Consider the following 13,385-nt stretch of genomic DNA (forward strand, 5'->3'; position numbering starts at 1 on the left):
CCTTTCTTCCCCCATAATCCATGCAACCCACATTGCTCTCTTTTCCATTCCTCACTGTGTACCCTAGGATGAAGAGGGAGTGGGCCTGGGTCATCCTCTGAATTCCCTCTCCCTTGTTCTACCTCTTCCCTGCTCTGCCTAGCCAGACTTTGCCCTTCCCCAGTTTCCTCCACAGCCAATGGAGCCACACTCCCACTCCCTGTCAACTTTTCGTCTTCCTCCCCAGATTCAGACTTTGACAGGGGCATAACAACCTAGTGCAATGGAAGGGATACCCATTGTCTGAGGCCACCTTGTTTAAAAGCTGGGATATAAAAGCAGATAGACTTATTAAGAATTTCCTCAATAAATTCCCTCAAAAGCCAAAAGAACTTCTGAGGGAGGGATGGGTGACTGATGGAAGACTAATTTATTTTATTTTTGAATTTTCCAGGAACTTCTCTTGAGTTAAGGGGAGAGGTCTGACTGTCAACTCTGAAGTGAACCTGCTGTAGCCATCTTTTACTGTCTCATAATTGCATGAATCCTGAGAGGTGGAAGGGAGGGGGAAAGTAGATAGATTGGCTAACAGTTAAAACAAAAAGTTTTCTTATGGGAATCAAGGTCATCCCAACAGGTGGCAGTTGAAAGAGGAGAGGAGTGACCAAGCAGCCTGCCAGATACTTTCATTAGATAATGTGACTGGTCACATCTATGAGGGAGAATATTTGCACTTTTAATTAGGCTAAAACCGCAGGAACTTGTAGAGTTGGTTCTCCCTAGCTGTGCTGATATGATGTATCCAATAAACATGCTCTTTGAAGAATCTACGTGCCTTGGAGTTCTGCTTTTGATGGATGCATTACTTGGAATGCTACATTGTAATTATGTCAGTACAGAAGCTTCTCACTTTATGATATAAAAATCTTAAACTTGGAGATGAAGCTATACTGTAAATTATTTTGCAAAAGTCTAATTCTAATTTTATTCTTCTAGGGTCCAAAAGGAGCAAAGGGCCAGTCCTTCTATTCAGTATGTATTACTAGAATGAATTGAGTATATTTTCTCATCATACATTTATTTCTACACTCAGGTACACACTGGCTTCCATTAAAGTAAGGATGTTCCATTGGGACCTTTTCTGCCATGAATGCTAATGCACATGCAGACATCAAACCTATATGTTGTTATATGGATATCTGCAGTATGCCACATAATTTTTATGGTACTATGAGTGGCTAGTGAGAATGTGCAGGTAGTCAGCATGTCCAATATCTATCCAAATAGAACTAAAAGAAAGCTGGTTAGGATTACTCACTGAGCATTTAAATTTGAGAAACTGAAATCTGATCATTTCTTATCTGTTGAAATGAATCCTAATATTTTCAAAACATATTGGAATGATGATTCTTTTAAATTCTTGATTTAAAAAAATCTATAATGCCTTGATATTGCTGCCTCAGGACACACAGAAACTGCCAATTTTGGAACATTGCATTAATACACATTCTTGAAAACGTTTTTATCTAATAATATTTTTACATTTCATTTTTTTCAGCCTTGTGAACTTATTGAATATGTACAGAAACATAGCTGTAAGTATCTCCACTTCATCTTTAATATTAAATGACAGAAATATCAACCAAGAGCACAAATTGGGAAGAACAGAGAATATGTTATATAAGAAAATACTGATTTAATTTAACCATTTATAATGGGAACAGTGAGGTTGTTAGCTCTAATTAATTGAATTTCATTTATTTAAAATATATGTATACTGTTTCTCATTAAAAATGATTACATGTTTCTTTAAGACTTAAATCATGTTGTTTGATTCTTGTGGGATTATAATAGCATAAAAATATAATGGAACAAGCATAGGTTGTATAACCAAAGCTACATTACTAACCTCTTAACTGAGGAGACCAGAAATTTTGTTTATGCACCACTAAAAGGTCATGTTAGATTACATTTCTTTGACTAGTTTTGATACTACAGTATGTTAATTGTCTACTATTTTTTTCACTTAGAAATGATTATACCACTAGTCATTCAGAGCTTCTGGTAATGTAGATACATCAAGAACGTTATCTCTGGTCAAAAAATATGAAAAGTATGGCTGTTTACATATGAGAATGCTAGCAAATGGTTGAGGCAATGTGATCAAACCCAGTGTGAAAAAAATGGTGTGGAAAAAACCCAAACATTTACACAAAAGTAATAAAACTACCAAGATGACCAGCTTCCTTTTTTATACATTGTTCCTTGCTGAGGCAATTATTGGATACCTATAATCATTAATAAGAACATCTTATAAGAGTATCTCCTCTCTTTAAGAATTTTCATAATCGTATTGCTTGAAATAATATTTTACTTTCTTTCTTCTGTGTAGCCTGCTGGACAGGTGAGTATTTTCCCAATAGTTAATTCTCCTTTTGTTCTGTATGAAAGTATAATGACCTCAGGCCTGTGTAGCTTCTTCTCCTTTTTTTTTTTTTTTTTTTACTATTTTTCTGTTTTCTACATGCAGCCCTTGCTCCACCATTAATAGTAGAGTGAGCACATAAAGGATGCAGCTGCTTCAGAATGCATGCCTTCCAAAGGATGCAGCTCTTTTATTAATGAAGGATGGGTGCTTTGCTTGCTCCTCTTTTAAATGCTTTGTACCATTAAGTTTGTATCTTATTTATTTATGTTGATTGCTTTTATTAGTATCCTATTATGATTTATGTTGATTGCTTATATAGTATCCTATGAGTATCACTGAATGTTGTATCTTATGATTTATGATGATTTTATTTTATGATTATGTTCATGATTTTTCACCTATTGCTTGTATGTTCACTACAGCTTATGCATCAGAGACAAATTCCTTGTGTGGCCAATCACATTTAGACAATATATCTATTCTATTCTCTAGTCTAGTCTAGTGTGCATATGTGACTCAGTTCTGCTTGTTATGTTTTGTTGTCCTGTCTACTTTTGTAACCTTAACGAGTCCTAAAAAGGGCAGGATAATTAACTATCCAAAAAGATTGTCGTCCAATATGGTTGATTGCTATCTTTGGGCAAGATATGATTATTTTTATAATCTTATTTGCTTTCCAGGAATACCAAAATGTCCAGCATATCCAACAGAATTAGTATTTGCTTTGGATATATCTCAAGATACCAATCCTAAGATATTTGAAGAAATGAGAAAGACCGTGATTGATATTGTGAACCAAACAAACATCAGAGAGAGCAATTGTCCTGTGGGAGCCAGAGTGGCTGTTGTGTCCTACAGCTCCAACACCAACTATCTGATCCGCTTTACAGATTTCCAGAACAAGAACAAGTTGTTACAGGAGCTCAATAGACTTTATTTGCAGAGAACAACCAACAGACGGGACATTGGTGGATCCATGAGGTTTGTTGCCAGGCATCTCTTCAAGCGAACTCTCCAAGGTGCTAATGTGAGGAAAGTTGCTGTCTTCTTCAGCAATGGAGAGTCTGACCATCCTGACTCAATTGGTACAGCGGTCCTAGAGTTCAGTGCCTTAGGTATCCAGCCAGCAGTCATTTCTTTTAAAAGTGTCCCTGAAATTACTCAAGCTTTTGAGGTGAGTAACTTGCCTTTTTTCTTTTTGGTTATCAGAAGCACTGTTTCAAGAAATTTAGCACATACTGTATGGAGCCTGATATGATATTTAAATGTTACAGATCAAATTACTATAAATGAAGGCCTTTTCATTGTTACAGCCTTTTTATTCTGTCCTACAGATATGTGCTATTCAATAAATATCCATACTTATTCCATCTACTATTCCTATGGAGCTCCCAATGGGTGGTATTTGGAATACAAAACCTCAGACACTAATATAATTCTGGCTTTGTTGTGGTTATGCCTTTCTCTGAGTTTCTTTCTCACTGTGAGAAAAGAGGCATAAAACTGTATCTAGATTCTCTATGGGGAAAGATAAAGCCATTCCTTGAAGCAGCCAGGGAGGAAGAAGGGTACTGGCAAATCAGCACAATTGTTTAATTGTAAGAAGGATATGGAAATATCTTAAATCAAGCAACAGAACAAGGTGAGGATTTCTATATCACAGCTCTAGAAGACTCAGTGCAAAAACTGTTTTTGCAAAATATTAATTCAAAATAATTAATTGGCTCAGCTAATGAAGTGAGTTGGACACAGGGAGACAATATTGATCTAAAATTGAAATAACCTCCACCCATAAAAGGATCCTGAAATGAAGACCAAACAGCCTAACTATCTTGTCTGGCTAACTCACCCATATGTTCTTCACAGACTAGGATTCTGCACAAAGGATTGTAATCTTGAAAGCCAAAACTGGGGTGTGACTTTATTTGTCTTACCAGCATGGCACCATGGCACAGTAACAAAAGACAATGTATCATATCTATATGAAGAAGCTATTGTGGATAAATATGAAAAACTGTACTTATCCTTTGGTATTATACATTTCATGGGCAGCAGACAGAAGTTATTTTTCTGTATTGCAGTTTTATTAACTTAATTAGTTATGGTTTAAGGACATCTTTCCTATGATGAAGAGAATATATATTTTATGAAATCCCAACCGTCAAGCATCAATTCTTATCAAACATTGTCCTGCAAGCTGTCATTGGATTTAATAATGATGCAGACAGAGTCAGACATCTTGTTGCCAAGTTATATATATTTTTTCCATTACTTTAGATGGACAGCACAGGATTGTTTCAAGTTATCCACCTCCATCAGAAGAGTGATTATCTTTCAGTCTTAGAAAGACTTCAGATGTGCGTAATTTGCTATGGTAAGAACACATGAAAATTGCAAAGTAATCAGATCTCAATTTCAATAATTTTCTATAATTAAAATATTTATGTATTATTTGTAGACAAATGCAGACCAGATGAATCTTGCTTCAGAACGCAACCTTTCAAAACTGAGGCTTATATGGATGCTGCATTCATTCTGGAAAATTCCAGGAAAATAAGCACTACTGGATTTGAAGAACTAAAACATTTCCTAAGTAGAGTATTGGACAGCTTTGAAATTTCTACAAATCCAAAGACCTCTTTGAAAGGTGATCGGATAGCTGTTGTGAGTCATGCTCCACTGAATTTCCAATTCCAAAGACAAGAGCTTTCAGTAAAAATTGAATTTGACTTGGTGACATATGAAAGTAAAAAACAAATGAAGAGACATATTGAAAAGTCTTTTCAGAAACTAAATGGAGAAGTAGCACTTGGCCATGCCATAAAGTGGACAATTGATAATATCTTTTCAGAAGGACTTAACCAGAGAGAAAAAAGGGCTATTTTTATCATATCTGCTGGGGAAACAAGTCATTGGGATAAGGAAGTGTTGAGTGATGCAGCCCTAAGAGCCAAATGCAAAGGTTATGCTGTATTTGTGCTTTCAATAGGACCTCAATATGATTACATAGAACTTATGGAACTGTCAAGCCTTCCTTTGGAACATCACATAGTACAGCTTGGCAGAATCCACAAAGCTGAACTTGAATATGCAGTCAAATTTCTGAAGCCATTAATACATCTGCTCAAAAGTAAGTTGCATGATAGCTGACTGCTCTGCAGAGCTCTCCAAAAAAGAAAAGAAAAAATACTGTTAGAGAATGTTGCTTTTGTTTCTATTGAATATGCAGGACTTTCTCTTTAGGGAAATGTTTATATCTTTTAGAAAATGATAATTCATTAAACATCTATTTCAACTGTACAGTAATAAAGATGAAAGCAATGTTTGAAAATATTTTAGCCAAATCAGGTAAAATAGTTGGGTGAGGTCCAGATTCATAACTAGAAAGACTGAAATAATCTTGAAAAAAAGATTGATACAATCTTATTTAAGGCAAATTAAAAGATGTAAGACATGGGTTGAATTCTTTGGACTGAGTTAGCTGAAATGCTAAACCAGTAAATTTGTGTTCAGATCAACTGCCGGGAGAAGAACCAGGTTATTACTACCGCATCTTTTTATGTATCTGCCAGAAAAGTAAGGAAAAATTATCATATCCTTGGAGATTCAGTATCTCATACTTAGTCCAGGATTTCCGCAGGTAGGGAAGACAAAAAGAAGAAAAAGTTGGCTATATATTTTAAAACAACATAAATAAATACATTAACATAAATACATAAATACATTAACCTGTAATTATTAATAAATTAATAAATAAACCTTTTAAAAATTTAATTTTTCCAACTTGCAACATTTATTAACTTTAGATAATTAATTGTTATCTTCCCAGTACTATTTTCTGAACTAATGTAATTAAGAAAAGTTATCACAATAATTTAGAATAGGAAACTGGAGATGATAAATCAGAACTAAATAGGAAAAAAAACCTTGTCCTTTACATCCCAGAATATTTTGAAACTTTGACAACTGGTTCTGGTCTGATTGTAAGTATTAGCTTTGATTTGAAGGGAAATCATGAATGTGTTCAGTGTTCCCACATTTTACCCTATGTTTTACAGGATAGGCAGTGCCACCCTTCAGGGTTTTAGAGAAGCAAACAGGAGACTCTCTGCATACCTAGAAACTGAACAGAATATTGTCCATGTGCATCTATTTCTTCCCAGAGAAACAATCCTTCTCTGCTTTGAAATTCTGGGTTTAGTCAGAAATACTTATTGTGATGACCGGGGGTGTGACACAAAGGCAACCCAGCCAGTTAATAAGAATGCCTTTATTAGTTTCAACTTTGCCACCCAATGTTCCAGTTACCTTCTGGTCTTGAGAAAAACTCTTCCAGGAACCTGCAATCGCTTTTGGCTGCTGATATTCCAATCCAAAACAGTGTAAACAGAAAACTTTAAACTATAAATCCAACAAAGCAAGATAAAGTAATACACCTGGCAGGGCAAGCTAAGGAGTTCCAGAAGTGAAGTAACATAGCAGTAAATCCAACCAGTTGGGAGGATTCCAGGAACTAAGATAACAACAACCAACACTAGATAAACTCAATATTTGTTCCCAACAAACACCCCTCCCAACTGGTTCTTTAAACTCCCTCCCCAGATGTGCCTTGTGAAGGGAATAGCGGCCCTTTCCTCTCTTGTAACCCATGCAACCCACATTCTTCTCCATTCTTCTCCATTCTTCTCTGCGTGCCCTAGGATGAAGAGGAGGTGGGCCTTGGTCTTCCTCTGAACCTCCTCTTCCTTGTTCTACATCTTCCCTACTCTGCCTAGCCTGACTTTGCCCTTCCCCAATTTCCTCCACAGCCAACAGAACCATTCTCCCACTCCCTGACACTGTTTGTCTTCCTCCTCGGATTCAGACTCTCATGGGGGCATGACACTTATAATAAAGAAACACTTCATACTTTTAAAAAAAGATTTTAAAAATCCAAATAATCTCAGAAAACAAAGATTAAGGTTTAAGTCAAAGATTATATCTGAAATTTTGGAGAATCACTGTGCTTTGAAAGTACATGATAGTGGTTTAAATAAAACTTTAGGCCAGGTTTTATATTAAGATAGGAACTGAAAACAGTAAAACCTTATTCTGGCACAGAGTTTAAGATTGCAGTTTTCTCACATGTGAAAGTAAATATCACTCACTTGCCATAATAATACCATTTGTCTTGATAGGGGAAATACACAGCTATCCAGATTCAGAGCTAATGAGAATATGTGCAAAAATCAGTCATCAAAAACCAAGGTATGTTTTACAGCACCATGTGAGTTTTCTTGCCTCAGTGATCTGTTCAGAGGCATTGTGGATTCCTGCCTACAAACCCTCATAGGAAATCTTCTTTAGTTCAGCTGTCACTATAATCTTGCTAGAATTCAATTACTCCTTGCACTCAATTCCTTTGGAGTCTTTAGGAATGGGCTGGTCTGAGCAAGAGTTAGTCTCTCATTCTAAATTTCTATTTCAGTTGAATGTGAAATAGTAACTGCACTAAATTAAGTCTTGTATTAGACAGTAATAGAAATAGTGCACTCTGAAATAAAAGATATGGTAGAAGAATGGCGTAGTTATTCTACCTGTGAGACTTCCAGAAATCCTTTGTTTAACTCCAAGACAGGCATAATCTCAAAGCTTTATTCAGAACAAAAAAAAAATGGTATCGTCTGGTGGAATTTCAGTACTGGTATACCTCCCACAAAATTCCACCTACCTCCATCCACTTTCACACCTCATTAATCACGGGAACCAATTATCTTGCATGTACAATTTTTTACTACATCACTCTCTGTGTCCTTGACTTTCAAACTCATATTTTTTCCTACTAAAAACTATGTCATTACATCACTGATGACAGCAATGAATTTCAGAACTGACACTACCCTGAATGGAATGGCATCCTTTCCTGTCATGGGTCCTCTGCATTTGAAGACTTGTGAAACAACTTTCTATGAAAATAGCATGTTAAAATGTTCACTTATCCTTCAGATTTACCTCCAGGCTCAGCACAACCTTCACTTGTTGTCTAACCATTCATCAAGTTAAAAGCAAAAATATAAAAGCTCACTGAAGCAAGGCAGCCAGCAGTCCAATACAGCAACAGCAAGAACCATATTAATCAGTGTGGTTGGCTATAGGCTTCACTTTTAACTTGCATATGTTGCTTCAATGGGATTGGCCCACTCCTTGTATTCTGACAGAAGGGGCCTAGTGCAGACCCTATCAGTCAAGGAATTTAATCTGCCAGGATCCAGGAAAAGTGCCTTTTATGCCATGATACTTGCCCTGTGGAACATCTTTCTGCTGGAAGTGAAATGCATCCCCACCTTCTGGCCTTCTGAAAAGGCTTGGGACCTCAGTAGAGCTGCATAAGGCTAGAGAGAGTGTGTGTGTGTGCACGCGCACCCTCCCCCCGAAACTGTTATGCAACAGCAGTAATTCTAACGTGATACATCTTGGTTTTATTTAATAAATAACATATAATTACTAGAAATTAATGTCTCCAAGTTCCACCAATGTTTTGTTTTGTTGGGAAAGAAGGTTCAGGTCTTCTTTGAGGTGATTTAGAAATTATTTAGTTCTTTACAAAAGCGAATAAAGATTATGTTATGCTGTCTAGCTTTGAGTTTTAATTACTGTAGAAAGCAAGGGACTGGAGAAGTCAGTAAAATTACAGACACAACATTCAAACCCACTTTTTAGCAATAAATTTTCCTCCCCTTGCTGTTGTTTAATTACATTATAAAATGTGAAAAATTATAAATACAGATAGCTGAATAAAGTGATATTTGTATGATAGAAACTAGAAATGATTACAAGCTGTGACAATTTAGATAAGCTAAACTAAAGGTGAGGAAAACAAAGTTTAAATGAATGTTAAATATGACTTCTAAAATATTTATGAACATTGGGCTGTTTAAACAGTGCAATTAATGCTAAGTATGACATTGATAAACAGTTGCAAAATCCTTCAAATTATTTTATGAGAAAGCTTTCAGAGCTGACACTACCCTGAATGGAATGGCATCCTTTCCTGTCATGGCTCCTCTGCATTTGAAGGCTTATTTGTGAAGGTTTATTTAATACTGTTGTACCCAATTCGGGTCTAAGCCTGCTGCCACAGTCAATGATGGACGCCAGACACAAGGTGCAGGTTTTCTGATTGCTTTTAATTGGAGTACTCCAAGGAAAAGGGCGCCTGGTCAAAATGCCAAGAACCAACAACAAAGGATTAAGTAAGCTGTATACTTTTTCACTAAAGGAAGAGGCAGGACAAAGTGAGATAATAAGAAATATTATTTAATAAACTTTTTAGTAATAATTCTACAATTTGTTCTCTTGGTCTCTAGTTGTCCCTATTCCTAAGATTGGCTAATGAATGCTTCAGGAGTTATCTAATACACATTTGGTTTGTAAGCCATCTCTATTCCTAACTTTTAGCTGCAAGTTGCCTAACTCTTGTTACTTTTATCAGCTTTCTAACTACCCAGAATTGTTACAAACTTTACATATGCATATTTCTTGTGGATAAGAATCCTTTGTTCTTGCCAGACTGACTCCACAATTGCAGTCTTCCTGATTTATTTTCAAGTGTGTGCCATGACCTGGCTTTATTTTAGCACACAGCCCATCAATATTGAAGTTTCCACTGTATTTTTTATTTTTTTTGTTAAACAATAAATGTTTAAAAAGAGCATTAAAAAAGAGAAAAAGAAACAAAAAGAATCTTACTGGAAAAAATAGATAGTTATTTAATTTCTAACTTCCCCCTTCTTTATACAATTTACATTGTCTGTAGACAGACTGCCTTAAAAACCATATTGTAAATATTTCTATTTGCCTAGCTGTGCCATGTATTGTGTATACGTAAGCCATTATTGCTGAATTTGAATTTTATCTTACTATTTTTTTACAGACAGATCCTTTTTATTTCTTTTTTATTGTTTTGTATATTCCGTTAATTTCACTATTCTCCAAGTTTAAATTTTTAGTCAGACATTGTTAGCTTAGTCATAAAACTCAGTACAATCCATTCTTGAAAATTCAGCTATTTTTTATTTCACCAAATTTTAAGATTCTTTTTTCTCCATTAGTTGAGAACGATTAATGCAGACTTTTTAAAAATAATAACACTTTCAAAATTTGCTTATTAATGAAATTAAGAAAAAATATGTAGCATTTTTATGTATTGCATTAAAACATTTGCCAATACATTGACTCCAGTTTCTATTACATTTTTTTTTGCAGCACTCCATTTGACAAGACTCCACCAAATAAAATTCGTTTAATTGATGAGAATGACTCTGTTTTTCCAGAATACCTGCAAAGTGATTCTTTATTCCCTGAAAAGATAGCCAGCAATGCTCATCCATCTATTGTAAGTAGATTTTCATTTTTTAAAGCACCTTTTATACATTGCCCAATTACATTATTCTAATTAGCCAGCTATGTAACTGTGTAAATTAAGATATAAACATTGCAAATATTGCTTCTTTCCCTGCTGTTGCATAGATAATGTCCTTTGTTGTGATTTCTTCCACTATCCACCATTACACGTCTATGTATAAAGAATATTTAATACTAAATATTACGTGGATCAGGCATGTACAGTAGCTGTATAATTAATAATATGTAAAGATATTTGGATAGTTAAACTTTCAGCCTCAGACTACCTTACCATATTTCTGCTGGGCCATATGCAGAAGGTATAGTCTACAAGTTACAATTTGACCATTATGTGGAGTTCAATGAAGATACAACAACTTGACATTCATTTCCAGGCTTCCAATTTTGATTATGGTAGGATGGGTTTGGCATTTGGTTCTCTTTCTTTCCTCCCAATTGGTTCATTTCTGCAAAGTACATAAGCTTGTGACCAGTTTAGCTATTCATGCCTTGATGACCACGATGCAGAGGTAAGCTGACTGTCTGAACAATCCCAGACAGACTTGCAGTTTATTTGCTCCCAGTAGTACCAGACATCTCCTGAATGTTTAAGATTCCAACTTTCATTTTACCAGCCAGCATGGCCAGGATAAACTGACTGAAGATCAAGAAATGTGATTAGCATCAAATTGCTTGTTACTGAATTAGATGGGTCACTATTAATAGACCTGGGAGTGATTGTAGCATTAAGTATCAATGTATGCTCAACGGTAATGAAAATTATATAATCCATATGGCAATTCTTAATTTTAATCTTCCTGTGATTAAATATTATATTTTGGTAACAATTTATGGAAATCACTCAAGAATGGATCTAAGATTTGGGGTGACAAATATGTGTACCTCTGCAGTTTTGAGTTTTATATCTTTTCTTAATTCAGTGGCCTTAGTCAGTTAATAGGATTGGTATTGATCAAGGATTTATGGGAACTATAAATCATATTTTAAGGATGTCTTGTGGGAAAAGTTGATTATTCTTTTATAACAATATAAGAAATTACATTTTTCATCAGTAAACCTTTTTCCTTTCATTTTCAGATGTTTGGAAATTAATGAAGTGTTCAAATCTACCATTAGACTAATGAAATAACCTTCGTTGAATGTTGTCAAATATTTTACGTAAATTTGACTAATCTTCCACATTATTTCTTTGAAAATTTGAAAAAACAAACCAATTGATGTCAGAACAGCAGGAAAAAATTCTAAAAGAATTGAAGAAAAATCGGGAAAGAACAACATGATTGTATAAGCAAGACAAGCTAAAGGCTATTAAGGACAAAAGATTTTCATTTGTGAATCTATAACCTCAATTTTAGTTTTTCTGTTGAAACAGGAAGATTATGAAATTTAAATAGCTTGAAGAATTTTGGATAGAAAAGACTTTAAACACAATAACTGCACATTGCCAGTATAATATTTTTAAATGGGAACTTGCTTTATATTCAATGTGATAATATTGGTATGCAGAATCTATTCCAGTTCATGTAAGTTAGTTGAGTATAAAGTTACTAGTAATAAAGACCTGAAATTTCAATATTGCCTGGATTTTTTCTTACAAAATGCTTAATGTCCCAATTTATAATGCCCTTGGCAATTGTGCTGAAGCAATAGAAGACTGTTGATATATGCAATATAGTACTAAATTAGAATAATGCATAGTATAAAATTATGAAATGTTTTAAGCAGCAGTTGCTGTGTTTTCTTAATTAATTCTTCAATCTGAATTTAAATTTGCAGGGGAAAAGGAAACACAAACAAATTGTGTATACCTGACAAAAACTGACATACTGAATTATAATGCTTAAACTCTGCATTTTTGAAGCTCTCTTCCATCCTACATTTAGATAAGTTAATAAGTTAAAATCAAGATGAGCCACAAACAGATACATGGATATGAGAAAATAGTTTTTGAAACTGAACAAATATGAAAACATATGAAACTTCAACTATTTTGACCACTTCAGTAATTTTTCAATAATAAAATATAGATGACAATAGCTATTAGGTGAATCACCACAACTTTCTGTCTAGACTGTCTATTAGTTTCAGTTTTTGAGTTTCAGTTTTTCTGGATAATTGCCCAAAGAACTTTTGCTGCCTCTTGCTACTTTGTCATGTGATATCAACACAAGTAGTTCTCTCACAATTAAACCTTGTATACTATTCTCATTGGGACTTCCAGGACATTAACATGAGACAGACTACAGTACAATCAAGTACAACAGAAATTTGTTCTGGGTCCTTAGCTTTCCATCTGTTGGATTTCGAACACACTTAGCCAGCAAGTTTAGTGGTCATAGATTGTGAGTTATTCAATAATATCTGGAGGGCCATAGATTCCTTACTGGGGCTATAAATTTCCACACAAAAGTAATTTTCTTATACATAGTATAGTTCCATGAAACATACAGATAATCATTCTTGATTTATGATACTTATATAGATTCTGTTGTGAATTAAGTCTTCTGTCTGGTCCGAGAAACAAGCAGGAGGCAGCATATAAAGAGCGCTGTCAGACACGATCAGCTGTCACCTG

At 34.8% G+C, this 13,385-nt stretch overlaps 1 protein-coding gene across 1 annotated transcript in view; it reads left to right on the forward strand.

Moving 5' to 3' along the window:
* Positions 1-12,020, forward strand: part of COL6A6 (collagen type VI alpha 6 chain) — a 127,324-nt gene extending 115,304 nt beyond the window's left edge. Inside the window, exons 29-37 of the mRNA XM_087917157.1 lie at positions 976-1,011; positions 1,538-1,574; positions 2,510-2,529; positions 2,928-3,581; positions 4,685-4,781; positions 4,866-5,537; positions 7,585-7,654; positions 10,652-10,781; positions 11,888-12,020. Coding sequence (XP_087773283.1) covers positions 976-1,011; positions 1,538-1,574; positions 2,510-2,529; positions 2,928-3,581; positions 4,685-4,781; positions 4,866-5,537; positions 7,585-7,654; positions 10,652-10,781; positions 11,888-11,902 — 1,731 coding nt within the window. The 3' untranslated portion in view covers positions 11,903-12,020. The remainder of the gene's footprint in view (positions 1-975; positions 1,012-1,537; positions 1,575-2,509; positions 2,530-2,927; positions 3,582-4,684; positions 4,782-4,865; positions 5,538-7,584; positions 7,655-10,651; positions 10,782-11,887) is intronic.
* Positions 12,021-13,385: the final 1,365 nt, after the last annotated feature.

This window comes from Pseudonaja textilis, chromosome Z (assembly GCF_049901715.1).
Source record: "Pseudonaja textilis isolate UNSWEBS1 chromosome Z, rPseTex1.2, whole genome shotgun sequence".
In the NCBI taxonomy this organism is placed as follows: domain Eukaryota; kingdom Metazoa; phylum Chordata; class Lepidosauria; order Squamata; family Elapidae; genus Pseudonaja; species Pseudonaja textilis.